The 27,907-nt window shown below is 38.4% G+C and overlaps 1 protein-coding gene across 2 annotated transcripts in view; it reads left to right on the top strand.

Annotated features, from left to right (window-relative positions):
• Positions 1 to 27,907, top strand: part of RANBP3L (RAN binding protein 3 like) — a 286,469-nt gene that overhangs the window by 8,097 nt on the left and 250,465 nt on the right. The window contains exon 2 of one of the 2 annotated variants that reach the window (XM_058717609.1): positions 4,999 to 5,088. In XM_058717609.1, the coding sequence (XP_058573592.1) occupies positions 5,046 to 5,088 (43 nt within the window). In that variant the 5' untranslated portion in view covers positions 4,999 to 5,045. Of the gene's footprint in view, positions 1 to 4,998; positions 5,105 to 27,907 lie in introns of those variants that run through there. The other variant, XM_058717619.1, reaches the window with a different exon arrangement.

Here is a 27,907-nt window from a genome sequence, read left to right as displayed (position 1 = left end):
ATCTGAGGGGCACCTGGGTGGCTCAGTCACTTAAGCGTCTGACTCTTGGTTTTGGCTCAGGTCATGATCTCACGGTTGATGAGTCTGAGCTTCACATCAGGCTCCATGCTGACTGTGCAGAGCCTGCTTGGGATTCTCTCTCTCTCCCTCTCTCTCTGCCCCTCCCCCACTCGCTCTGCCTCTGTCTCTCTCAAAATAAATAAATAAACTTAAAAAAAACCCAGATGTTCAAAAATTAAAATCTGAGAATAGGCTCTGTTTAGCAGACTTTGCTCAGAGTTGCCTAGAGAGTGCCCAGCACCCGTACAGAGATTGATCTAGATCTCTTAGATAAAAACATGGTCAGACAAAAGGGGTCAATTGAAGCTGTCATGAATTTCAAATATATTAATCATAACATTCGACTATGAATAATACTGAAGGCAAATTTATGAGAAAATTAAAAATAATAATTACATATCAAAAAATTCTTTACAAAAATACTATTGATAGGGTCTTATAGACAGATAAAGCTAAAAAATTTATTAAAAACATGAAAGTGTACCAAGGATAATTATTTCACATTTATTAGTTTTAATGTTCAGATAATTTACATTCAGACTTAAGGTTTATCCTAATATACTCAGGTACATTAATTTTAACTTTTTAAGAAATAATTTTATTTTTGATAATAATTTTTTTTAATGTTTATTTTTGAGAGGGAGAGAGACAGACAGAGCACGAGCAGGGGAGGGGCAGGGAGAAAGGGAGACACAGAATCTGAAGCAGGCTCCAAGCTGTCAGCACAGAGCCCAACACCTGGCTTGAACTCACGAACTGCAAGACCATGACCTGAGCTGAAGTCAGACACTCAACCAACTGAGTCACCCAGGTGCCCTGAGAAGAAATTTTAATAAAATAATTTGTAAGTTCTCCAATAAAAGAATACCAGTTTGTTGGTCACTTAATGTTCCAAAATGTTATATAATTTTAGTTATTTGTCTTAAGTTTTTATTTGGATATAACTTCAAACTTACAGAAAAGTTACAAGGATATTACAAGGAGGTCCATTCCTTCATGTTTCCATTTTGTTCCATTTACTTTAACATTTTCCCTTTTCTCTTTCTCTCTCCTTTATCAGTGTGTGTACATAAAATCTTTTTTTTTTTTTTTCCTGAACCATTTGAGGGCTTAAGACACCCTTGCCCTTTTTCTACAAAATCATTTCATGTGGTTTTTACTGAAAGTAAGGACATTGAATTCAGGAAACTCAACATTACTATAACACTATAATCTATAGTTCATATCCAAAGTTCACCTCTTATCTCAGTAATGTCCCTTGTAGCTATTTTCTTCCCATCCAGGACCCAACGTAGTTACCACATATAGCAGCAGTTGTCAGGTCTCTTTGGTACCCTTCAATCTGAAATAGTTCCTCAGTTTTTCTTTGCCCTACTTAATTAACCTTGACATTTTTTAAAAGAACAAGCTAGCTGTTTTGTCCCTCAGTTTGGGTATGATTAATTTCAGACCATGCATTTTTGGCAGGGATAATGTGATATGTCCTCAGTGCATCACATCTGAAGGCACATGGTGTCAGTTTGTCCCAATATTAGTGATACTGACTTAGATCATTTGGATAAGTTGGTGTCCAGCAGATGTCTCCCCTGAAGGCATAGATATATTTTCTAAGAAGTAATTGGAGGTCATACAAATCAAATTTTTACCCGCTATATTTAGTATCAGTCGATTCTATTAATTGTCCTAGATTGGACCAATGGGATTCCTTCAAGGTAGATGGCTCCTTATTCTTTTGGGATGATCTCTTATTCTTTAAACATTTCCTTAATTTTCAGCATGAGGTGTTACAGGAAGCCTTACTGCTTCAGGTTTGGAATCAGCCTTTTCTCCAAACATCCCTGGCTTTTTAGTAAAGAGTGGTATTTATAAACCAAGATCTGACAACTAGTTGTGCTTCTTGTTACATGTGAATCAATGCTTATAATGGTAGTGCTGATACACACACACACACACACACACACACACACACACACACACGTATACACAAGCATGTACATATATGAACTTCTCTCTCTCTCTCTGTATGTACGGGTATAGAGCCATGAATTTATGTTGATATCCAATTCAATCCAACACCACAGGATACATTCTAATTTTCTCCCTTCTCTATATAATATACAAGTACTCATTTGTTCATGCCTGGAATATACAGAAAGTAGCTTCACAATTGCTCAACCATACTACTGTGAAAAGCAAACTGACTAGCTAGAATTTAATATATATTTATAGTTTTATTAGGTAAAAATATGTCCACTGAAGTGTAGGATCTCAAGTGTACAATGTGATGGAATTTTTCAAGTGGATATACATGTGAAACACAATCCTTACCAAGATAAAGAGCATTTCTGTCACTCCAGTGAGTTTCTTCTTGCCCCTTCATAGCATTTAAGTCCTTCCTGTAATACACATACTCAAAGGTGATTTTTTTTTTCCTTTCTGATTTTTAAAAACCACCTGAATTTAGTTTTACCTGCTTTAGAACTCCATACACAAGGTCATGAAAATACTCTCCTAGATTCTCCTGGAAGCTTTATAGTTTTAACTTTTACTGTCAGGTCTATGATCTATATCAAATTAAGTTTTGCAGCTGATAAAATAGGAAGGAGTTAAGTGCCATTTCTCCCTCATACATGTATCTAGTTGTTTTAGTACATATGTTGAAAAGGCTTTCCTTTTGTCCTCATTGCATTACTTTGGCGTCCGTGTTGATAATCAAGTAATTGTTTAAGTGTATTTCTGGACTCTTTTTTTCCCACTGAAATTTGTCTATATGCTATTATCACACTGTCTTGATTATTGTAGCTTATATTTAAGTCTTAAAATAAGGCAGTGTAAGTACTCCAATTTTGTGCCTTTTTTGTTTAAGATTAGTTTGGTTACACTAGTTTTTTTTTTTTTGTTTTTTTTTTTCATTTGCCATATACAGTTAGCATTATCTTGTCAATGTCTCTAAAAGTACCTGCAGGAATTGTAATTGGGATTGCTGTGAGTCTATAGATCAATTTGTAGAGAATTGACATTTTAACAATATTGAGTTTTCCCATCCATGAACATAGCATATCTCTCCATTTATGTAGGTCTTTAATTTTTATCTCAGAGTATTTTGTGGTTATGAGTGTAGAGGTTTTGCACATTCTTGCTAAATGTATTCCTAAGTATTTTATGTTTTTTTGATGCAATTGTAAATTGAGTTTTCTTAAACTTTATTTTTCAATTGTTTGCTGCTAAGAGTAGAAATCCTACACAATAGAGTTTTAAATATTGACTTTTTATCCTGTGATTTTGATAAAATCACATACAAGTTTTATAGTTTTGTAGCTTCCTAACAACTTTCAACTTAACATTTGTGATGTCTGTGATTGGGAAGAGTTTTACTTCTTCTTTTTGAATCCTTTTGTCTTTTTTCCCCCTTTTACTGGCTGTATTGCAGTGGCTAGATGATGACATAGTTTTTTATCGAATTTGTGTAAGATTGATATTATTACCTCTGTTGTTTCTGATGAGTAGTCTACAATTATCAATATCATTGTTCTCCTTTTAGTCATATGTCTCTTTTATCTTAATGCTTTCAAAATTTTCTTTTTATCTTTGGTTTTTCAGTTGTTCGATTAGGATGTGCCTGAGTGTGTCCGTATTTTTCCTTGGGGAGTTGCTAATCTTTTTGCATCTGTATGCTGTTTTTCAAAAAATTTGGTAAACCTTTGGCTATTATTTCTTCAAATAGTCTTTTTTCTTTTATATCATTCTTTTATTTTCTTCTGGGGGCTCTAATTACAAGTATATTAGTCTGGCTGACGTTGTCTTCTAGGTCCCTGATGTTTTGTTCATCTTCTTTAAATCTTTTATTTATTTATTTTTCTCTTTTTATGTTGGATAATTTCTATTGACCCATTGTTAAATTCATTAAACCTTTCTTCAAACTCCATACTCTGATTCCTCAAACCAGTAAGACTGGGACTTTCTGCTTATGCTGTGATTGCTTTAGGCTTGTGTGGACTGCGGAGAAGTCTCAGGCAAAAACTATATAAACACAGATTTTATTGAATTCAGTTCTCTTTCAGAGATTGACTACCATCCAGTTTCTACTGCTTTTGATTGCTCTCCAGGGCCTTGAAATGGTTGTTTAAATTTTTTTTTTCATAACTATCTGTAGAAAACACAAGCTACCTTGTCAATATTAGATATGGGAGTAGGAATACAAATACTATTCCCTAATTCACCCAATAAAGGAAAAATATGTTATATAAATATCATTAACAATTGAAATAGAACAATACGTTATAAAAATAAAATGTTTTAAAGATTTAAAAAGGCTTGTATAAATATTTGGGTTACACTTGGCAAACTTAACCTTAAAATATCTTATGTGTTAACCTGAGCCTATTAAATCATCACTAGAATGTAGCTCATGCCACTTGCAATTCACCTGGATCAACAGCCTCTGCACCGCTCCATTTGCTCTCTAATGAACTGAGTCTACAATTATGTACTTGAGTGTTATGGCTGCATCAAATTGCTCTCAAGGTTTCTAAATGCATACTCCAATATGTCCTTGTCTCATGGTGGCTCAGCCACAAATATTCACAGATTGGCATAAGTCTGCAAAATGCATGATGAGCAATGCTGATATACATGTCATTCTTCCGGAACTGTGCATGCACCTCTGAGAAACAGCTGTGCATGATTGTTGAGAATGAGCTAGGTAATGAGTTAAGTGTATCCTTGTTGTGTAGTGAGTACTGCTGACCTTAATCCATCTATTTGTCCATATTCTACCTTTGACAAGCTCTTGCCAGACCAGTGGCATAGTTGTGCATTGGGGACCAAGGTCTCTTTCTTCAGAGGATTGGTGGCCAACACAGATACCGTGACCTACCACTGTTTTTGCAGCAATAACCAAGTATTGTATCTCACTATCAAACCACCTGCTTTCTACAGACACTTCATCAACACCAACTGTGGCAGATCCTGGCACCTGTCAGTGGATGGACTCTTCATGGTTTTCAGTTTTCTTCCATCATGAAGATGGTAATGACTGGACCGAGTAAGATTCCTTGGGTTTTTTCTCTTGGCATGGGAGGTGAGACAACCTAAAGAGGTAGGCATACTTTTTCACAATAGAGGGGTGGCATGCACAGTTATTTAATTTGAATATTAAAAAAAGACAGTTTTATTTTGTACCCCATATTAGGAAAAAGGGACATACAAGTCACCAAAACAGATATATCCAAAGGGGTACATCGAAAACTGCAGACAGCAAAGTCAACGATAACACTAGAACTAACTATCTGTGTTTATAGAGAACATAAATACTGATACTTTTAGGGCAGAAAGTTCGGTTGAGAATGCATTGACGAAGTGGACAAAATCCTCATTTAATTTGTGTAAGTCTTTTTCCCAAAGAAGTAGAATTTAGAATGTCCTATTTTTTTGCTATAAATTTGGGCTTGGTTAGATATTGAGACCAGTGATGAAGATGTTTGTGTGGAGAGAGGAACACAGAGAACTAAATTTAACTAGTTTAATTTACCAAGTATTATTTTTGTGATCTGTTTGGGCCATTGTGTTGATTCTGAAATGTTTATCTGCCCTTGGAGATTTCAGTGACGAGAACATTTTAAGAACTCTGAAAAATTCTGTAGTTCATTAAATGCAATCACCTGTTGGCATGTGGTCAAGACAAAATTCACAGGAAAACATTTGTGTTGTGGGATTAGTCCATATCCATCAGGCAAAAGCTTATTTGGTCAGTCATCTTTCCCAAAAGTCCTGGCAGGGAGACTTGGTGTCTGTATTGTTTTATAATGACTCATATCAAGGGTTAAACTCCTTGATCCTTGCCGGGGTCATGTTGTCAAGCTTATGCTGGATACGGTATTTTACATTCTTCACCCACTAACAGCGGCTGCAAGGCTCTCTCCTTTTCTCCCTCCAAAGTCAGGACTAACCTCTTCTTCATTCCTCCACCCCCATTCTTGTTCTCTTCTATTTTTTAACACTCCACTCATGGACTGCCTGTCTGGATTGGAGGCAATGGAAGAATTCCACTATCTTCTTGTAAAAATTTTCGGTGACAAGCAAAGAGTGTACAGTCTGACAGGGAAGGTACCTAATTCGAGATGACAATGTGTGAGCCCGATGCTCTAATTAAGGTGAGCACACACTCTTGTGGTGCATCTGGGAGGAAGCTTGCCTGGAGAAGGTCTGAGAAGATTTTCTATATTAGAAGATATGTAAGAGAGCACAGAAATATAATTTGAAAGACAAATAGGGGCTAAGTCATAAAAGAATTTGAATGACATGTTAAGGAATTCAATCTTTAGTGTGAATTATGAGGAGCCACAGAATATTTGTAAGTGCCATGTAAGGTGTGTGTCTTTGAAAGCTCTCTCTAGTGGCATTACGGAGGATGAACTGTAGACAGAAGATCTAATGAGACACAACTGAAGAAGAACAGGTGACAAATTGTAAAGGCCTGAAAGTGGGGGCAATGAATTTGTATAAGAGGAGAGAAATACACAAGCTATTTTAGAACTTAGACTCCATAGGACTTGGGACTGGCTTGGATGGAGGGTGGGCAGATGGAATAGGGCTCAGGAGGAGTTAGGATGAGGTCTCCCAGGCTTGAAAGACTGATGGATAGTGGTGGCACTTGCCAAGAGAAGGAATATAAGAATAGAAACAAGTTAGTCAGCGAGGGACAGTGCAGGGGAGGTGTTTAGGTAAGAGATTATAGTTTAGTTTTGAACACATTGGATTTGAGGTGTCTATGGGGAGATAATAATAGATTTCTAAGCATCAAATAAAGGAGAAAGGTTTTTGTTTTTTCTTCTGACAATTGGTGATTCTCAGTAACTTTTCAGTCCAGCGTATTTTTTCAGTCATACTTGTATTGTTATAATTTTCTTGATCCTTTTTTTTGGCCACTCATAGATGTATTCCTGGCTCCCTTGCATTAATATTCTGTGAGTTATTTTTGTATCGTTACTACTTTTTTATTAGAAATATATTTTGCTGTGAAATATGCATTCCATATTTTGTTTGCATTATTGTTTGATATCTCAGTTCCAAACACTTTTTTTTTTTAATGATTTTTATTTATTTTTGAGAGAGAGACAGAGAGCAAGCAGGGGAGGAGCAGAGAGAGAGAGAGGGAGACACAGAATCCCAAGTAGGCTCCGACCTGTCAGCATCAGAGCCTGATGCAGGGCTCAAACCCACAAACCCTGAGATCATAACTTGAGCTGAAGTTGAATGCTTAACCAGTTGAGCCACCCAGGAGCCCCCCAAACACTTTTTACATATACATTTTATTTTCCTTTATGCAACAGTGCTACAAGTAGGTTTATCAGATAAGGAAACTGAGATTTAGAGGTGGCAGGCAAGCACCTGGCTTGTGCAGACAGTTCACAAAAATAAAGCTGGAGAAGTGGGCCTGCTGTAGGTCTGCGGAAGAAGAATAACCAGAAGTGAGGGTCAGAGCTGCAATAAGAAGAAATAATTTGCTGGTATGAGAAAATTGGAGGGGTCACTAGCCACCATTCGAATCAGCAGAATAATGCTCTAGGCTGGGCTTCTGGGTGTCTGGGTGTCTCAGGAGGTTAAGCTCAGGTCATGATCTTGTGGTTCCTGGGTTTGAGCCCCGCGTCGGGTTCTGTGCTGACAGCTCAGAGCCTGGAGCCTGCTTCAGATTCTGTCTCCCTCTCTCTCTTTGCTCCTCCCCTGCTTGTGCTGTCTCTCAAAAAGAAAATGTTAAAAAAAAAAAAAAAAAAAAAGAACCTCTAGACATTTGCATTTGATCTCACATATTAATGGAACATCTACTATGTGGTTGGCACAAGGTTAGGAACTGAGGGTATAACAATTAAATAAGACATTCCTTCCCCTCCATGGGCTAAGAGTGACATATGTATAAACAGTTGACTATATCCAACTGCTAAGTTCTAAAGTAGAGCAAAAAATCATCTACCTTGGGAATAAGGGAAGAGAGAGTAGTTAATATTGTCTAAGAGTTCAGGAAAAGGAAAATGAAGAAAGAAGGTATATTTGAGCCAAAGTTTGAAAAGGCTGGAGAGATGTCTACAGGATTGGAAAGGAGGACAAGGGAGTTCTAAGTACCAGGAAGAACAAGGGCAAAACCTGGGAAGTGTAACAGTGTATGGGGGTGGATATAGGTTGGGTCAAAGGTATTACCTAGGGTAGAGCCCCTCATAGAGGCACATCCATGTGGAAAGGTGGCCATATTATCACCATGCTGTGGAAACTTTTCAAAGGCAGGCTGGGGGGATAGGTGAGGGAGGGGACTCACCACCTCTTTTAGTGGAAGAATCAGCTGGATTGCTGACACTGTGATCTAGATTTTTAAATAATCTCTTATGTCCACAGGTTCTAGGAGGGGTGAGAAGATTGGCCATGAGTGAAAAGTTTGGTGGAGAATACTCTCCCCTTCTCTTTACCTTGAAACATGGGCAAGGTTTCAGGCAACTAGTTTTCTACAGGTCGTTAGTTCAGACACCATGACCTTGGTGTTATTTGGGATTCAGAGGTTCTTAGCTCCCTGCGGTAAAGATATCTATGAAAAACTGGGTAGAAATCAAATGATTACCAATTCTGGCAGAGAGGGCTGTGTGAAAAATACAAGGCTCAAGTTCACCTTGAGGTGGAAAGAGGATGAGCAGGTCCACCCAGCAGAGTAGATAGTCTGTGGAGGTCAACAAGATACACGCTGAAGGAGTGTGTGAAATTGGCCTCCAGTGAACATGGGTATTATGTCCAGGACAAGGCTCATGTCAGTGAGGCTCTTTATAAAGTACTTATATCTGATGTGAGGGGTAGGGAGACATTGCAGGGTTTTTTATCATTGGGTAGTGAACACAACGTCTTGGGGAGATGATTCTGATGGATGGAGAGCTGGGAGTCTCTGATTATATGTACATTTTCAATTCCTGGGTTCTTATGAAGTGGAGGGAAGCCTTCATATCATTTTCCTGATAAGCAAACTCATTTGATACCATCAGACTCTTCTTCACAATGGAAGGTTCTGGAGTTTTGGATAAGTATAGGACTGAGTTGAGGAAAAATAGCCTGAAGCCTGCAGTCAGTAGCTGAAACCAGCAGGCATTTATCAGCCCTGTGCCATGTGCAATGGCTTTCCCCAAGTGTTTTTTTTTTTTTTTTTTTTTTTAAATCTGTGTTTGCTTCAGTCTCAGGGGACAATCTATTCAGTCACCAGAAGGGATACCTTCAAAGAGTTTTCTTGGATAAAGTCCACTCATGTGGTCAGTTGTGACCTCATCTTACTGCTCCAGGGGCCCTTGTTTGGGACTTGATATCTCCAGTTCCTGCTTGAATGGGAAGCAGAGAGGCCTTTCTTTTTAGTGCCTCTCATTTTGGAACACATCAGAAACCACCAGTTAAATGTTTTTACAGATTTTTTTTTCATTTTTAAATAATCTAGCCCATTGCCCTGCTTATTGTCAAGAATCATTAAAGGCAGCCAACTGCTTATATTCTTTTCACAAACACAAAGTGGGAGGTTTGGGGAGGTGCAGGGTGGGGAGAATGGGGCTTTTCACTTTGCTGGCACAAAATTTGGAACTGTAGAGGAAGAAGAATAAAAGTACTGGTTCAGATTTTCCTAAACTAAATTGCGAACTTGATGTTTCTACCAGCGACCATAATACATATCTCATGGAAATGCCCATATTTCTCTTTCTTAAATGTCTCTTCAAATTTGAAACTGTTCCAGGGGGGCTCCATATTCCCCCATTTTATTTATTCTTGAAAGCAAGGCTCCTGGTCGACTCCCGTAACTCCTTGGAGGAGAAGCTACCCGTCAGAGCGTCTTTCTCCTGCCAGCTGTGGATACAAATCCAAATGTCTCAACTATTCACATCCTGACCCCATAACTCCATGGCTTGTGCAGAGTGTTTGACTAACAGCTGAGGGGGAGGCTGGGAAGGGGGGTAGGGGCAGGGGGCAGATCTCTTGTTAGGGCCCCAGAGAGCAAAGCTGTGCATGGGACCAGACCTGCTTCCAGAACAGGCCCCTGCTGCCAGAAACAACTCATTCCCTGAAGAGCCTCTGACTCATGCCTCTAATAGGACTATTATGGTTTCCTGGCTGTAAAGTTGTCCTTTCGAAATGTAGGGTTTTTTTCTTTTTGAAGTTTGAATTCTGAGTTATGTGTGGTGGATTAATTCCCCTGTGCCATGGTCTCACAGTGTTTTTTGAAGCTCTCTTCACGGTATCCCTTTGCCTGACTGGATTTTAAACTCTGTGTACCCAAGGACTGGAGTCTGCTCTGTATGCTACTGTATGTCCAGTAGCTGGAATAGTAAATGGAGCATGGAGGCATATGATAATTGTTTGTTGAATGAATGACTGAAACATTGATGTGTTTTGCCTATGCAGCCCTACCCAGGATAAAAAGACTTTAAGAGGCCTTAGACCTCATAAAGCAATAACAGGGGGACAACTAAGGAACATGTCCCAGAATTTCACTAGGCTTTTATTTGGGTCACAATTCAACAAGTGTGGTCATCTGGTTTCTATGCTACAGTAGAAATAGAAACAAATTGGAACCGGGAGGTAGGGTGCTGCTAGAGAGAGGTGACTCTAATAGGAAAGGAGGGAACAGTGGAGCGTGAGGCTACTGGTTGAAGGGGACTCTCACCCCACAAACTTCACGAGCATGGAGATCGTCTTTACATTTTACCAAAATGTAATAATTGCACCGGAAAGTGGCGATGTTCAGTTATCTGGGAAGTGTACTTATGTGAACTAGTTTATTTCCAAATGGTGCTGAGCCACTGAAGCATTAGCATGCTGTGGCATGTTCATTTTATTTCTCCGAATCCCGTAGAAAATCCACCACTTTTCTTTGACAAGAGTAATAAGAATTGCGTCCTATTCTGTTTCTACCTCACAAAATAGAAGACGTTCCTCAATGGCCAAAGGTTGGCCCAGGCTTGTGAGGAGGAGAATCTTGTACCTTGTTAGAGTCTTTATGGACATTTTGGGGCACCTGGGTGGCTTAGTCAGTCGAGTGTCTGACTTCAGCTCAGGTCACGATCTCACAATCCGTGGGTTCGAGCCCCACATCATGCTCTGTGCTGACAGCTCAGAGCCTGGAGCCTGCTTCGGATTCTGTGTCTTCCTCTCTCTCTGCCCCTCCCCTGCTTGTGTGCTTTCTCTCTCTCTCAAAGTTAACTAAACATTAAAAAAAAAAGTCTTTATACACATCTATGTTGGAAGTTTCCTTCAATCAAAAACAAAGAAGAAAAAGTCAAGAGGAGCACCTGGGTGGCTCATTCGGTTAAGCGTCCAACTTCGGTTCAGGTCATGATTTCACAGTTTGTGAGTTCAAGCCCCATGTGTTGGGCTCTCTGCTGTCAGTGCAGAACCCACTTCAGATCATCTGTCCCCCTCTCTCTGCCCCTTCTCTGCTCATGCTCTCTCTCCCATTCTCTCTTAAAAATGAATAAACATTAAAAAAAGAAAAAGTCGAGAGAAGAAACTATGACAAGAAGCTATCTATGTTCAGGGTACAGAGATGCTAAAAAGTACAGTTCTTATTTTGACACAACAAATTAAGGAATAGAAACTTCTAGTGATTTCACAGGAGAGAAAGAGAGGTGAAACCTGGAAGAAACTGAGGAGCCTTTAATCAGATAATGGAGTTTCAGGTATTTGCCAACAGAAGCTGTAATTCTTCCAAAAACTTTTTTATGTTCATGCCACATTGAACAATAGTTGCTTCAGATTTCTAGGTAAGGAGAAAAAATTGCATGACTCAAGCCATAAAAAAGGTGTCCTCATTCCACCATTTAATTTTTGAGGGCACACATGGGTTTCTCTTGGTCTGTGCTTATTCTAAGCAGGCACCAGGTTGTCTAGCTTGCAGGATGCCACTCATTTAACACCTGGAAGAAAATACATGCCAAGCACCAACACTGTCATGTGAAATATTTAGAAGTAGTTACATCCAAGTTATTATTGGAAAAGGGCTTGAAGAAAAAGGTGAAAAGAATGAAAAAGGAAAGATGAATTCTTTAACACTTTCTTTCTTCCTCTCTCTCTCTCTTTCTCTTTCTTTCTCTCTCTCTTTTTCTTTCTGTCTTTCTTTCTCTCTTTCTTTCTTTCTTCTTCTCTCTCTTCCTTCCTTACTTCCTTTCTTTTTTTCTCTTCCTTCCTTCCTTCCTTCCTTCCTTCCTTCCTTCCTTCCTTCCTTCCTTCTCTCTCTCTCTCTCTCTCTCTCTCTCTCTCTCTCTCTCTCTCTCTCTCTTTCTTTCTTTCTTTCTTTCTTTCTTTCTTTCTTTCTTTCTTTTCTTGTAGAGTTAACATACACTGTTGGGTGCCTGTGGAGCTCAGCCGGTTAAGCACCCAACTTCAGCTCAGGTCATGATCTCATAGTTCGTGAGTGCAAGCCCTGTGTCGGGCTTTGTGCTGGCAGCTCAGAGCTTGGAGCCTGCTTCAGATTCTGTGTCTCCCTCTCTCTCTGTTCATCCTCCACTCACACTCTGTATCTCTCTCAAAAATAAAAATAAAGATTAAAAAAAATTTTTTAAAACCAGTGTTATATTAGTTTCAGGTGTCAATATAGTGATTCACCAATTCTGTACATTATTCGGTGCTCATCAAGACAAGTGCATTCTTAATCCCCTTCACCTATTTCACCCATCTCCCCAACCACCTCCCTTCTGATAACCATCTATTTGTTCTCTATAGTTGAGTCTGTTTTTTACTTCGTCTCTTTTTTTTTTCCTTTGTTCATTTGTTTTGTTTCTTAAATTCCATATATGAGGGAAATCACATGGTATTTGTCTTTCTCTGAATGACTCATTTCACCTAGCATTATACCGTCTAGCTCCATCCATGTTGTTGCAAATGGCAAGATTTCATTTGTTTTTACGGCTGAGTAATATTCCATTGTATATAGACGATATCTTCTTTATCCATTCATCTATTGACGGACACTTGGGCTGCTTCCATAATTTGGCTATTGTAAATAATGCTGCAGTAAACACAGAGGTGCATGTATCCCTTTGAATTAGTGTTTTTGTATTCCCCAGCAGTGTGATTACTGGATCACAGGGTAGTTTTATTTTTAATTTTTTGAGGAACCTCCATACTGTTTTCCACAGTGGCTGCACCAGTGTGCATTCCTACCAACAGTGCATGAGGATTCCTTTTCCTCTACATCCTCATCAGCACTTGTTGTTTCTTGTCTTTTTGATTCTAGTCATTCTGACAGGTGTAAGGTGATATCTCATTGTGGTTTTGATTTGCATTTCCCTGATGATGAGTGATGTTGAGCATCTTTTCGTGTGTCTGTTGGCCATCCGTGTATCTTCTTTGGAGAAATGTCTATTCATGTCTTCTGCCCAGGTTTTAATTGGATTATTTGTTTTTTGGGTGTTGAGTTGTGTAAGTTCTTCATATATTTTGAATACTAACACTTTATTGGATAAGTCATTTGTAAATATCTTCTTCAATTCAGTAGGTTGCCTTTTATCCATTTATCTTTTGATGGCCATTCAGGTTGCTAACACGTTTTAGCTATTGTGAATAATGCTGCTATGAACATGGGTATGCAAATATCTATTTACGATCTTGCTTTCAGTTGCTTTGGGTATATATCCACAAGTGGAATTGCTGGATCATACAGTAACTCTACTTTTAATTTGTTTTTTATTTAAAATTTTTTAAATGTTTATTTATTATTGAGAGACACAGAGTGTGAGCAGGGGAGAGGTAGACAGAGGGGGAGATGCAGAATCTAGAAGTAGGCTCCAGGCTCCGAGCTGTCAGCACAGAGCCTGACGTGGGGCTTGAACTCACAAGCTGTGAGATCGTGACCTGAGCCGAAGTTGGATGCTCAACCGACTGAGCCACCCAGGTGCCCCTATTTTTAATTTTTTGAGGAACTTCTATCCTGTTTTCCATAGCACTGTACCATTTTACATCACACCAATAGTGCACAATGGTTCCAATTACTCTATATCTTTCTCAACACTTATTTTTCAGGGTTTTTGATAGTAGCCACCCATTGGTGTGAGGTGATATCTCAGTGTAGTTTTGATTTGCCTTTCCCTAATGATTAGTGAATATCCTATCATGTGCTTATTAGCCATTTGTATATCGTCTTGGGAGAACTATTCAAGTCCTTTGCCCGTCTTTGAATTGAGATGCTTGTTTTGTGTTGTTAAGTTTTAGAAGTTCTCTATTTATTCTGGATATTACCTTTATTAGATTTGATTTGCAAACATTTTCTTCCATTCTGTGGGTTGTCTTTTTACTGTGTTGATATCTTTTAGGGTACAAATTTTAAAAATTTTCATGAAATCCAGTGTGTTTATTTTTTTCTTCTGTTACCTGTGCCTTGGTATTGTCAGATCCAATGTTGTGAAGCTTTTGCTCTACATTTGTTATTTTTCTAGTTCCTTGAATTATAAAGTTAGGTTGTTGATTTGAAATCTTTCTTGTTTTTTAATGTAAGTAGTTATAGCTATACATGTCCCCTTAACAGTGCTCTTGCTGTGTCTCGTACATTTTGGTATATTGTGTATTTGTTTTCATTCATTTCTAAGCACTTCCTAATTTCTCTTGTGAAGTCTTCTGTGATCCATTGGCTGTTTAAGAGAGTGCTCTTTAATTTCCACAAATTTGTGAATTTGCCAGTTTTCCTTCTGTTATTCATTTATGTCTGACTTCATCCTATTGTAGTCAGAGAAGATACCTTGTATGATATCTATCTTTGTATTTAATATCAAGATATAACTGAGGTATAACGTTTTACTAACTTCAATTGTACAACACGATGATTTGATATTTGTACATATTGAGAAATAATCACCCCAGTAAGTCTCATTAACATCCATCACCACACATACTTATGAATTTTTTTTTCTTGTGATGAGAATTTTTAAGACTGACTCTTTCAAATATATAATACAATACAGCAACTTTCAAATATACAACACAGTACTATTATGTAATGCTGTACATTACATCCTGAGGACTTATTTATTTTATAGCTGGAAATTTGTAGCTTTTGACCGCCTTTACCCATTTTGTCCACCCCCCATCCTCTGCCTCTGGCAACCAACAATCATTCTCTGTGTCTATGAGTTGTTTTGTTTTTTTAGATCCCACATATAAAGATCATATGGTATTTGTCTTTCTCTTCTGATTTATTTCACTTAGCATAATGCCCTCAAGGTATACCCATGTTGTCACAAAGGACAAGATTTCCTTTTTTTAGATTACTAGATAATATTCCATTGTGTATATGTGTGTATGTATATGCCACATTTCCTTTATTCATCTATTGTTGGACACTTAGGTTGTTTCCATGGCTTGGCTATTGTAAATAATGCTGCAATAAACATGGAGGTACAGATATCTTTTCAAGTTGGTGTTTTCATTTCCTTCAGATAAATACCCAGAAATTAAATTGCTGGATCATAAGGTAGTTCTATTTTAAATTTTTTGAGGAACCTCTATACTATTTGTCGTAGTGGCTATACCAATTTGCATTCCTGTACTTTTTCTTGACTAAGTCTTAGTAATTTGTGTATTTCAATGAATTTGTTCATTTAATCTGTCAAATTTATGGGATCCAAATTATTTGTAATATTGCCTTCTTAGCTTTTTAATAGCTATAATGTCTCTAGCCACAGGGTTATCAATTTTACTCTTTCAAAGAATCAGACTTTGTTTTTATTGATTTTTCCCTGTTATTTTTCTATTGGTAATGTCACTAATTTCTGCTTTTAACTTTAATATTCCTTTTCTTCTACTTTGGATTTAATTTCTTCTTCTTTTCCTTGCTTTACTTAAAGCTTTGCTCATTGACTTTAGAAGTTTTTTTTTTTAATAATTAAACAATTAATATTGTTTAAATTATCTTGTGAGACTGTTTTAGCTTCAACCAACAGATTTTGTGGTATTATTTTTTTCATTTTCATTGAATTAAAAATATTTTCCAGGGGCGCCTGAGTGGCTTGGTCGGTTAAGCGTCCGACTTCGGCTCAGGTCATGATCTCACGGTCCGTGAGTTCGAGCCCCGCATCCGGCTCTGTGCTGACAGCTCGGATCCTGGAGCCTGTTTCAGATTCTGTGTCTCCCTCTCTCTCTGCTCCTCCCCTGTTCATGCTCTGTCTCTGTCTCAAAAATAAATAAACGTTAAAAAAGAAAATTAAAAAAAATATTTTCCAATTTCTTTTGTGATTTATTCTTTTACCTAAGGGTTTAGAAATGTATTGTTAATTCTAAACATTTGGGTATTTTTCATATATCTTCTTTTAATGGTATCTAATTATGTCCATTATGGCCACAGATATTACTCTGTATGATCTTAGTACATTTCATTTTACTGAGCTTTATTTTATAGCCTAGTATATATTCTTTCTTCATAAACATTCCACATGGGCTGAAAAGAGTACATATTCTGAAATTATAGGATATAACGTTCTATATATATTAGGTCAAGTTGGTTTGTAGTGTTTTCAGCTCCATTTTGTCCTTACTGACTTTTGTTTAATTGTTCAATCAATATTTATGTTTTTCTCTGAAACAAAAGTATTTATCCAATTGCTTAGAGCTACTTTAAATAGATTTGGAGTATATCACTAATCTTTTTTACATTTACTTTTACCATTTCAGATTCCTAAGCTCTGAACTGTTTTGATCTCTTACTTGCATGACTAGATTTTATCATTAAGTAGGTTTTTGGAAGATATGTTTTAAATAAGCCTAAGATTTTACATGTTTGAAAATTTCTGTGTTTTTTGTCTGAGTATATCTGTGAACTTGGTGCACATTATTCCAATGTCTTCTGGAATTAAGTTTTCTAGGTACAAGTCTGAGGTCATCCTGAATTTTTGTCCTTATTGTGACATTTTTTTCCTGTCTGGTAGTCTTCCTTTATTTATTTTTTAATTTATGTATTTTATTATGAAATATGGTATACACTTTCAGAGATACCTTTTTTCCTGAATATGTAATGACGTCATATAGTATCAATTTTACCTGGTATGTAGTATGCTCTTTCAAGTTTACATATTCTGTTCTTCATTTTAGGAAAATTTTATATGATTATACATCTCCAAACACATTTTTTCCCTACTATTGTTTCTTTCTTCTTCAACGACACAAACATTTTTAGGTTGAATTATCTTTGTCCTTTCTATCATATTGTCTTAATCCATTTCATTTCTTTTCTTTTTCTTATATATTCACTCTTTTTATCTTAAGGTGTTCCTTCCTACTGTTAATTTAAAATTCAGGTATATCTATTTCATCCTTTGCTAGATCTAGGTTACTTATCTGATATAAATGGTGAGGGTTTTTTTTGAGCATTTTTAGTATGCTTTAATCATTCTGCCTCCTTTTCCATGCCATGTTGTTATATCATCTTGTCTTTGCACTCCTATTTTATTGAAGCAATACTCTTATTAAATTCTTCTATAGTATACATTCTAAAAGAATCTGCTTCTGTTTATTGAACTCTATTCCACTTTTAGTAATTCATTTGTGGTTTTTTTGCACATTTCTTTCTCTTTTTGTATATTTCTTTATCTTCTTTTTGTTGTATCTCTATATAGTTTCTATTATATTTCTTTTAATCTTGCTTCTTCCTGGGAAGCTTTTGTCCAAACGTCTATTTTCTATAATATAGCATGAGACTTGACACATATTCCATTTATAGAAGGTAATTTTAATACCCCACCCCATGTCCCCTCCTCTCATCTGAGTTACCAGTAGCTGCAGACAGTTCCTGGCATGCTGACATCTTCCCTTCTCAAGCACCTACACATCTCCTCTTTACTGCCTGGAGCCCTTCTTTGATAACATGGGAGTTGGCTTGATTGTGTACAAGCACAGTCCAAAAGTATGGGTAGAATACTACTTCTAGGGGAAACTTAACTGATAGGGTATGGGAGTCAATGAATAAATGGTCCTCAGGGAGTATCAACCACAAAAAAATATACTGAACAAGTGGACATGATAACTCAGTCATTAGCGATCAGCCAGTTTGTCCTCTGCCACCATACTGCTTACACAATGCAATGGGCCCATGAAGAATTTAGCAAGGGTGTCAAGTATAGATATTCTGTATGGGTCCAACGGTTGTTGGGCTCTTTCTCACTAAGGCTCATCTAGTAATTGCCATTGCTCAACGTCCAACATGTTAGCACAGAAATTAATGTTGCGCACTTGATCTGATACTATCCTTCAAGGACACTAACTAACTAGTTGGTGGCAAGTTGCTTACATTGGACCCCTTCCACCCTAGAGGAAAAGTAATTCTTTCTACTTGAGATTGATAAGTATTCCAGGCACAGTTTTGCCATCTCTGCCCACAATATCTTGGCCAGCACCACTAACTGAAGGTAGAATTTCTGATTTATATAGGATCCTGCCTATATTGCCTTGGATCAAGGGACCAAGACATTTACTTTACCCTAAAGAGGTGTGACAGTGGGCAATGACCATGGAATCCATTGGTCCTACCATATATTGCATCACCTAGAAGCTGCTGGCATGATAAAAAATTAGAATGTCTTCTTAAAGGCACAGATGAGGTTCCAGCTTGGAGAATAACACTTTTAAAGGTTAAAGTATGTTACATGGTACTTTGTCCCCAATAGGCTATCATATGGCGCTTTGTCTTTGGTAGCTAAAATACAAGGGTGGAACCAAGGGGTGGAAGTTGAAGTGACTCCCCTCACTCTCACCATCACTGTCCCAACTAGGGAGTTTTTATTTTCTATTCCTACAACTTTAGGGTCTACGGAATTAAAGGTCCTGATCTTCAAGGAAGTAATCCTTCTACCAGGGGACACAATTAGGGTTCCACCGAATCTAAAGTTATGACTGTTGCTCTCATGTCAACACACCATCAGGCTAAAAAATGGTTACCATGCTGGTGGTGGTAATCGATAAGATAATCATGAGAATCTAATGTTTTCGTTGTAACAGTGGGCATGGTCTGAAAGTCAGTAGATCCTTCAGGGAACCTCTGATAATTCTGTGCCTGAAGGAAGGACAGTTTCATCAACTAAGGATTGACAAGGTCAAGGATACCAGGGATTCAGACATCTCAAAGACGAAAGTCTGCATTGTCTCAAGGAAAAGCAAGCTAGGATGGCAAAAGTTCTGACTGAGTGTTAGATGAAACTTGAATGGGTGCAAGGGGAAGGAGGAAATAAAACCAGTTGCTTTGGGCCTAGCCGAAGCCAAAAGAACTTCAGGTTTCCCCATTAACCCTCTTAGCTACAGCAGCAGGGATTTCAGCTTTTACCCCTAAGCATCATTAAAAGAGTGGAATCAGGATGGGGCCCAAGCAGGTCTGGGAACTGCTAAGGATGGTGACTGGCAGATACCGCTAATAGCATTCCCTGTATCCCTTGACCCACCTGAGTTCACCTACTACTGTGTGGGGGGGAGTTGATACTCTTGATGCCCTAGTCTTGTCCTCCAGTGGGACAATTCTGAGGTGCATTCAACACTATTTCTCAGGAAGTCCCAAATGTTTAAGCCTCAATTGCCTAAAGCAGTAACCTGATCAATACCATTACTTCTTTATTGGGCCTTCTTCTTTCCCTTTTCTCAATTCCCAGTTGTCTCCCTTGTGCTTCCTGGGATCATTTTCTAGTTAAACCACCTGTATACAATTACTTGTTCCATAGTCTGTTTTTGGGGAAAATCCAAACTAGAGCATCTCTTATCTGAGACAAGTTTGTGGTTTTCCTCCAAGCTGCACTTTGATTCTTGGATACTACTTTTAATCTATGTTGCTGTGTGCTCCGAAGGGAAGAGTGAGAGTCTTCTCTCTTTTTATTGGCCAGTCTAACTAACAGTTTGTCAATTTTGTTGATCTTTTCAGAGAACCCAATTTTGCTTTCATTGATTATTTTTTTGTGTGTGTTGTTTTTCCTGTTTCTATTTCATTTATTTCTTCTGCAAACTTTATTATTTCCTTTCTCTGGTAGCTTTTGGTTTAGTTTGGTTTGCTCTTTTGCTTTTTATTTTTATTATTTTTATAGCTCCTCAGGGTATAAAAATTAGGTTACTAATTTGAGATTTTTCTTCTTTTTAATGTAGGCATATATGGTAAAAATTTCCTTCTGAACACTACTTTTACTGCATTCTCTAAGTCTTACTGTTTTGTTTTTGTTTTCATTCACCTCAAGATATTTTCTAATTTCTTTTGTGATTTCTTCTTTGACTTTTGGTTGTTGAGAATACATTGCTTAAATTCCATGTATTTAAATTGTTTTTAGTTTTCCTCCCATTATTTATTTCTAGCTTCATTCCATTGTGGTAAGAGAGATAATAGTTTGTATAATTTCAATCTTTTAAAAATGTATTGAATCTAATTTTGTGGCTTAATAGTGTTCTATCCTGGAGAATGTTCCATGAGCACCTAAAAAGAATGGGTGGTCTTCTGTTTTTGTTTGTTAGGTCTAGTTGGCTTACACTGTTTTTATTTCTTTGGTGACATTTGGTCTAGATGTTTTATACATATTTGAAAGTGGTGTATTGAAGTTTCCAACTATTATTGTAGAACTGTCTATTTCTTCCTTTAATTCTGTTGATGTTTGTTTCATGTATTTTGGGCTTCTGTTGTTTGGTGCATCTGTTTATAATTATTATATGTTTTTGCTGGATTGACTCTTTTATCGGTATACATGTCTTTCCTTGTTTCTTATAGCAATTTTGACTTGCCTGTTTTGTCTGATATTGGAATAGCCACCCCAGATCTTTTTTGGGTACTGTTTACACAGCATATTTGTTTCCATCTTTTTCTTTCAATCTCTTTGTATCTTTGGATCTAAAACGACTCTCTTATAGGCAGCATATAGCTGTCTCATGTTATTTTGTCCAATCTATGCCTTATGATTACAGGGTTTAACTTAGTTATATTTAATATGATTACTGATAAGGAAGAATCTACTTCTGCCATTTTGCTACTTGTTTTCTATATCTTAACACCTTTTTTTGTCCTCCATTTCCTCCATTACTATCTATTTTCTGTTTAGTTTGTGTTTTGTAGTGAACTGCTTTGATTTTTTTCTCATTTCTTTTTGTGTATCTTTTTTAGATATTTTCTTTATGATTCCATTTCTTTATGATTACCATTTAGCATCCTAAATTTGTAACAGTCTATTTCAGTTGATACGACCTTAACTTCAATACCATGTAGAAATTTTGCTCCTATACAACTCCACCCTTCCCTCCTTTATGTTGTTGTCCGATATTTTCCTGAGAGAAAATAATTTTCAGAAAAAGAAGATACAATAGGAGACACTTCACTACCAGTAAGTGGCAAAATAGCCTGTCTTAGAATCCTGTTTCTGTACTTATCCATGCACTGACCCCATGACCCAAGAAATTAAAAGATTAGTAGAGGAATAGTTATAGTATTAGAGTTGTCATCAACAGTAGTCCAGATTCTGGTACAAGAATGGAGGGTTGGAAGGCCCTGACCCCTAGGATGAGACAAACACTGAGGTATCAGATTGAATCACATATACTGGGAGGAAGTTCAGTCTGGAGGGTACAGTGTGACTTCTAGGGCGTGGTGAATCCAGATGGTGGGTTGATGGGACCAGTATAGTCTGGGTTTCAGAGTGCCCTTCTCAGCTTCCTTCCCACACTTGGGTAAAGTCATAGTGTTCCTATAAAATCCTTCCTCCTATACATTGATATATCCAGGATTCTTTCCACACTTGTCTCAGATTTGTCTTCTCGAATTTGTCTTCTTGGGATTGTTGCAGCAAGGTTACTGACCCTTTATCTTTCTTTTGGGTCCCTATGCATGTGATGTTTTTTCACCAACTATTCCAAACCTAGGACGCTATTTCAGATTTTAGTTGAATCATCCCTAACACCATGAAGGTAAACTGTGCCCACTTTTATGAGTCAAACTGTGGACTATGAGTCCAGCAGGACAGAGTGGACAAACAGCAGCGGAAATGACTTTGGATAACAGATCAGAATGAGATCCCCAGCTCTACCATTTAATAGTTAGGCTTGCAACTACAAAAAGGGAATGATGATAAAAAATGGCTAGCTATGTCAGGCACTATGGCAAGCACTTTAAACATCTCATTTAATCTTCATAAAAATTATGAGGTAAGTGCTTTATTATATTTATTTTGTTGATGAGGAAATTGAAGCTTAGGGAAGTTAAGTGCCTTGCTGAAGTTTACACAACTTGTGAGTCAAGGAGTTTGGATTCTGATCTAGTTCTGATGCTAAAACCTAAGTCATACAGTGGTTACAAATATTATGTAAGAAAGTATATGTGAAGTGCTTATTTGCTAGCTATTATCACTGTATTATTATTGAAGACAAATCTCATATCTCTTTCTCTCATTTGTTCATTCATTCTGTACTCATGGAGTCCCTCTTATGTGCTGAGCTAAGCTCTCTGACATGGCAGCCATGAACCAGAAAAGACCCCTGCTCACCTCTTAAGAGGAGGCAAGCAAAAAATTGGATTCAGTTATTTCAGAAAGTGATCAGTGATCTAAAGAGAATCAAGAGTGACTAGAGTGGTGGTGAAGATTGTTGGCTTCATTACGTCAGGTGATTTAGAGCCTGAGGACATGTCATAAGCAGAATAAGGATTCTCCAAGATGTCCCTGTCCTAATACGCAGAACCTGTGAATATATTATGTTAAATGGCAAAGAGGGATTAAGACTACAGATGACATTAAGATAGGGAGACTAGATTGTCAGGGGGCTGTGGGGAGGTCGGGGGAGGGACCCCCTGTAATCATAAAGGTTCTTAAAAGGGAAAGAGGAAGGCAGAAGAGATCAGAGTGGTACCATACAAAAAGGAGTTGGCTCACCATTGCTGTCTTTGAAGACAGAGGAAGGAGGCCATGAACCAAGGAATGAGGGAGGCTTCTAGAAGCTGGGAAAGTCAAGGAAATGTATTGTCTCCTAGAGTCTCCAGAAACATACAGCCCTGCTAGCACCTGACTTTAGCTCAGTGAGATCCATTTTGGACTTCTGTCCTCCAGAACTCTAATACCTTAATACTTGAACTGTGTTTGTATTGTTTAAACCACTACGTTTGTGGTCGTTTGTTATAGCAGCAATGGAAAACTAAAATAGGAGACGTCATTGAAGTTGACACCTGGGGGACAAGAAACTATCAGCTGTGGGTCATAGCATTGCAGATAGATGGAACAGCATGAGAAAAGAGGAATAGAAAAGAGACCAAGGAGTGGAACCAGAAAAGGAAGAGAGGGAATGGTAAAAATGAGTTTGGAGAGATAAGTAAGGGCCAGTCATATAGGACCTTGTAGGCTGTCATAATAGATTTGGATCTCATTTTAAGAGCAATTGAAAAACTTTGGAGGGTTTTAACTAAATGAGTGACATACCAAATTTATGTTTTAAAAATAATTGTCTGTATGTAAAACAAAACTGGTGGGCAGAGGACCAGGGAGAGGAATTCATGCAGTTTGAACTAGGCAGTAGCAATGGAAATGTGGGATTGCAGGTATACATGGGATATAGAGACAGGATTTGCTATAGGGGGATGAAGAAAATAGAAATTGAAACTAGGGGTAGACTTCTCATGAAGTTAATGAAGGCTAAGTGTCAGGTATCTTTACCTGTACGGGTCCTATACCTAATTTTTAATTCATTATTTTGTATTATTTTTCATAAAGACAACTCCCGTGATTGCATCTGCTTCAAGTCCCCACAAAAACAAGAGTCTGCTTATTGGCTTAGGTGGGACAATGCAATTTGCTAAGCTGAAGCTCTTTAAAATCTTTCTGTCTAAGGCCAGAAGTGGTCCAACCCAGAGCAGGATGGGTATGCAGGTGGAGGCTATCAGATCTCAGTTGGAGGGAGAAGAGAGCCTAGAGTTTGGGGACCAAGTTGGGCTTAGCACCTTTGGGGGCATGGGTGTGCCACTGGAGACCACAGCCAGACTGGGAGACAAGCCTCTTCTCTCATGCAAAGATATGGGTTGGGAGCTAAATGTAGGAGCCTGTCTTTGTGGGAATCAAACTTGTCATTCATAGGGAAAGTTTATTTAACAGAGCTCTACCAAGAGGGAGCGATCAACAGTGACTGAGATACATTTCAATTGGTTGTTAAAAGTCACCCAGAAAGTGATGCGCACGAGGATTTTTCCAGTGTCTATGTTATCTTCTCGCGATGCTTTCTCTGCTTTTTCGTCTTTGCCCCTTTCCTGTTGGCTCTGCATTCCTTTATCCTTGGCTATCTCTTATACCAACCATTTATGGCCAGGTCTGTCCTGTCTTACACCTGGTTTGCTCCATCTTGTTAACTATCTCATGATCTGCCCCCCTTGCCCTGCACTAGCTGCCTGGTTCTTGAAAGTTGAGGTCATGTTAGCCTGCAGGAGACTGTCTTCTTTTTTCAGCAAATACTTGGGTCCCCTGTCCATGGGGAGCAGCACCTTCATTGGCCACACGTAAGGTCATAGTCCTATCCACTTCGCTGATCCAGGCCAGCTCAGGTACCTTCTGTCTGCAAGAGCTAAGAGCAAAAGCTTAGTTCCCACATTGCTATCTCTTAGTCCTCTGTCATTCCACTGGTATTGGACTTTGGCTCACACTTTTCAGCGTAGTTCTGGCATCCTTTTTCTTCTTTCTCTTACCCCTCTGGGACTTGGTGCTGGTAAAGCCTGTGACAGAACTCTTGGTTGATGGATTCAATTCCTGAAGTAGGCTGTGTTATTTTGGGTTCCCCCTAAGGCAGAGCCTGACACAGCACTTTCTGTATCCTCGAGTATACCTCTTGCTTAGGGAGCAGGATGGAGGGAGGTGGGGATAGTGAGACAGGGAAGGAGGAAAAACCAATAAAAATGTATGTCATCACAGTTGCTTCTGTGGATGGCAGTGCTTGATTCTGCTGGGACCTGCTGAGGAGCATAGAGAATGCTTGTCAGACTGTCTGCCCGAAGATGGAGAGTCTAGAACATTCACCCAGCCCGCTGTACCTTGTGCCAAATTGGCTAAAGGTTGCCCTTAGGGGCATCAAATTCCTGCTCTCACAGACTGCACTGGCTTGTCCTATGAAGCTCTGGGCAGAATGCAGAGGGACTCAAATCCAGATAGGCTATGCAGTAGGCATGAGGTGGGGCACCACCAGTTCAAGGTAAGTCTGGGTCTTCCAGAACTGTCCTCTGCAGCTATAGGTGAAATCAGAGGTGGACCAAGTGTATGATTCTTGTACCAAAGCCATCTGTTACACATGCCTCCTTCCTTCCCCTGCTGTCCCTGGTTCCAGGCTCTCTCCTTGCTTCACATCATAGTATAATCTATCCAAAATGATAGCCCTCATCATCAAGCATGTATGTCGGTGGGAATGTAAGTTGAAATAGCCACTATGGAAAACGGTATGGAGGTTCCTAAAAAAAAAAAACCCTTGAAAATAGAACTACCATGTGATCCAGCAGTCCCACTTCTGGGTATATATCCAAAGGAAACAAAATTACTATCCTGAAGGGGTAGCTGCACCCCCATGTTTATTGCAGCATTGTTTACAATAGCCAAGGCATGGAAACAACCTAAGTGGTTTCTTTTTGTTTTTGAAACAAATGATATACAAACTTTTATTCAAAGATATTCAAGAAAGACATGTTTTGGTCATTTTATTTTTATTTTTAATTTTTTAAAAATATTATTTATTTTTGAGAGAGAGAGGGAGACAGAGTATGAGCCGGGGAGGAGCAGAGAAAGAGGGAGACACAGAATGAGGAGCAGGCTCCAGGCTCTGAGCTGTCAGCACAGAGCCTCTCACGGGGGCTCAAACTCACGAGCTGTGACATTACAACCTGAGCTGAAGTTGGATACTTAACCAACTGAGCCACCCAGGCATCCCTGTTTTGGTTATTTTAAAGTGAGATTAGTGAGGGAGGGAAGATGGCGGCGTAGGAGGACGCTGGGCTCACCGCGCGTCCTGCTGATCACTTAGATTCCACCTACACCTGCCTAAAGAACCCAGAAAACCGCCAGAGGATTAGCAGAACGGAGTCTCCGGAGCCAAGCGCAGACAAGAGGCCCACGGAAGAGGGCCAGAAAGGATTGGAACGAGATCTTCAATGTGCTGAACAGAAAAAATATGCAGCCAAGAATCCTTTATCCAGCAAGTCTGTCATTTAGAATAGAAGGAGAGATAAAGGTCTTCCCAAACAAACAAAAACTGAAGGAATTCATCACCACTAAACCAGCCCTACAAGAGATCCTAAGGGGGATCCTGTGAGACAAAGTACCAGAGACATCGCTACAAGCATAAAACATACAGACATCACAATGACTTTAAACCTGTATCTTTCTATAATAACACTGAATGTAAATGGATTAAATGCGCCAACCAAAAGACATAGGGTATCAGAATGGATACAAAAACAAGACCCATCTATTTGCTGTCTACAAGAGACTCATTTTAGATCTAAGGACACCTTCAGATTGAGAGTGAGGGGATGGAGAACTATTTATCATGCTACTGGAAGCCAAAAGAAAGCTGGAGTAGCCATACTTATATCAGACAAACTAGACTTTAAATTAAAGGCTGTAACAAGAGATGAAGAAGGGCATTATATAATAATTACAGGGTCTATCCATCAGGAAGAGCTAACAATTATAAACGTCTATGCGTCGAATATGGGAGCCCCCAAATATATAAAACAATTACTCATAAACATAAGCAACCTTATTGATAAGAATGTGGTAATTGCAGGGGACTTTAACACCCCACTTACAGAAATGGATAGATCATCTAGACACACGGTCAATAAAGAAACAAGGGCCCTGAATGATACATTGGATCAGATGGACTTGACAGATATATTTAGAACTCTGCATCCCAAAGCAACAGAATATACTTTCTTCTCGAGTGCACATGGAACATTCTCCAAGATAGATCATATACTGGGTCACAAAACAGCCCTTCATAAGTATACAAGAATTGAAATCATACCATGCATACTTTCAGACCACAATGCTATGAAGCTTGAAATCAACCACAGGAAAAAGTCTGGAAAACCTCCAAAAGCATGGAGGTTAAAGAACACCCTACTAAAGAATGAGTGGGTCAAACAGGCAATTAGAGAAGAAATTAAAAAATATATGGAAACAAACGAAAATGAAAATACAACAATCCAAAAATGCTTTGGGACGCAGCGAAGGCAGTCCTGAGAGGAAAATACATTGCAATCCAGGCCTATCTCAAGAAACAAGAAAAATCCCAAATACAAAATCTAACAGCACACCTAAAGGAAATAGAAGCAGAACAGCAAAGGCAGCCTAAACCCAGCAGACGAAGAGAAATAATAAAGATCAGAGCAGAAATAAACAATATAGACTCTAAAAAAACTGTAGAGCAGATCAACGAAACCAAGAGTTGGTTTTTTGAAAAAATAAAATTGACAAACCTCTAGCCAGGCTTCTCAAAAAGAAAAGGGAGATGACCCAAATAGATAAAATCATGAATGAAAATGGAATGATTACAACCAATCCCTCAGAGATACAAACAATTATCAGGGAATACTATGAGAAATTATATGCCAACAAATTGGACAACCTGGAAGAAATGGACAAATTCCTAAACATCCACACTCTTCCAAAACTCAATCAGAAGGAAATAGAAAGCTTGAACAGACTCATAACCAGCAAAGAAATTGAATCGGTTATCAAAAATCTCCCAACAAATAAGAGTCCAGGACCAGATGGCTTCCCAGGGGAGTTCTACCAGACGTTTAAAGCAGAGATAATACCTATCCTTCTCAAGCTATTCCAAGAAATAGAAAGGGAAGGAAAACTTCCAGACTCATTCTATGAAG

Source organism: Neofelis nebulosa, chromosome 1 (genome assembly GCF_028018385.1).
Source record: "Neofelis nebulosa isolate mNeoNeb1 chromosome 1, mNeoNeb1.pri, whole genome shotgun sequence".
In the NCBI taxonomy this organism is placed as follows: Eukaryota; Metazoa; Chordata; class Mammalia; order Carnivora; family Felidae; genus Neofelis; species Neofelis nebulosa.
The sequence above is the reverse complement of the archived record's forward strand: the minus strand, read 5'-3'. Positions and strand labels throughout refer to the sequence as shown.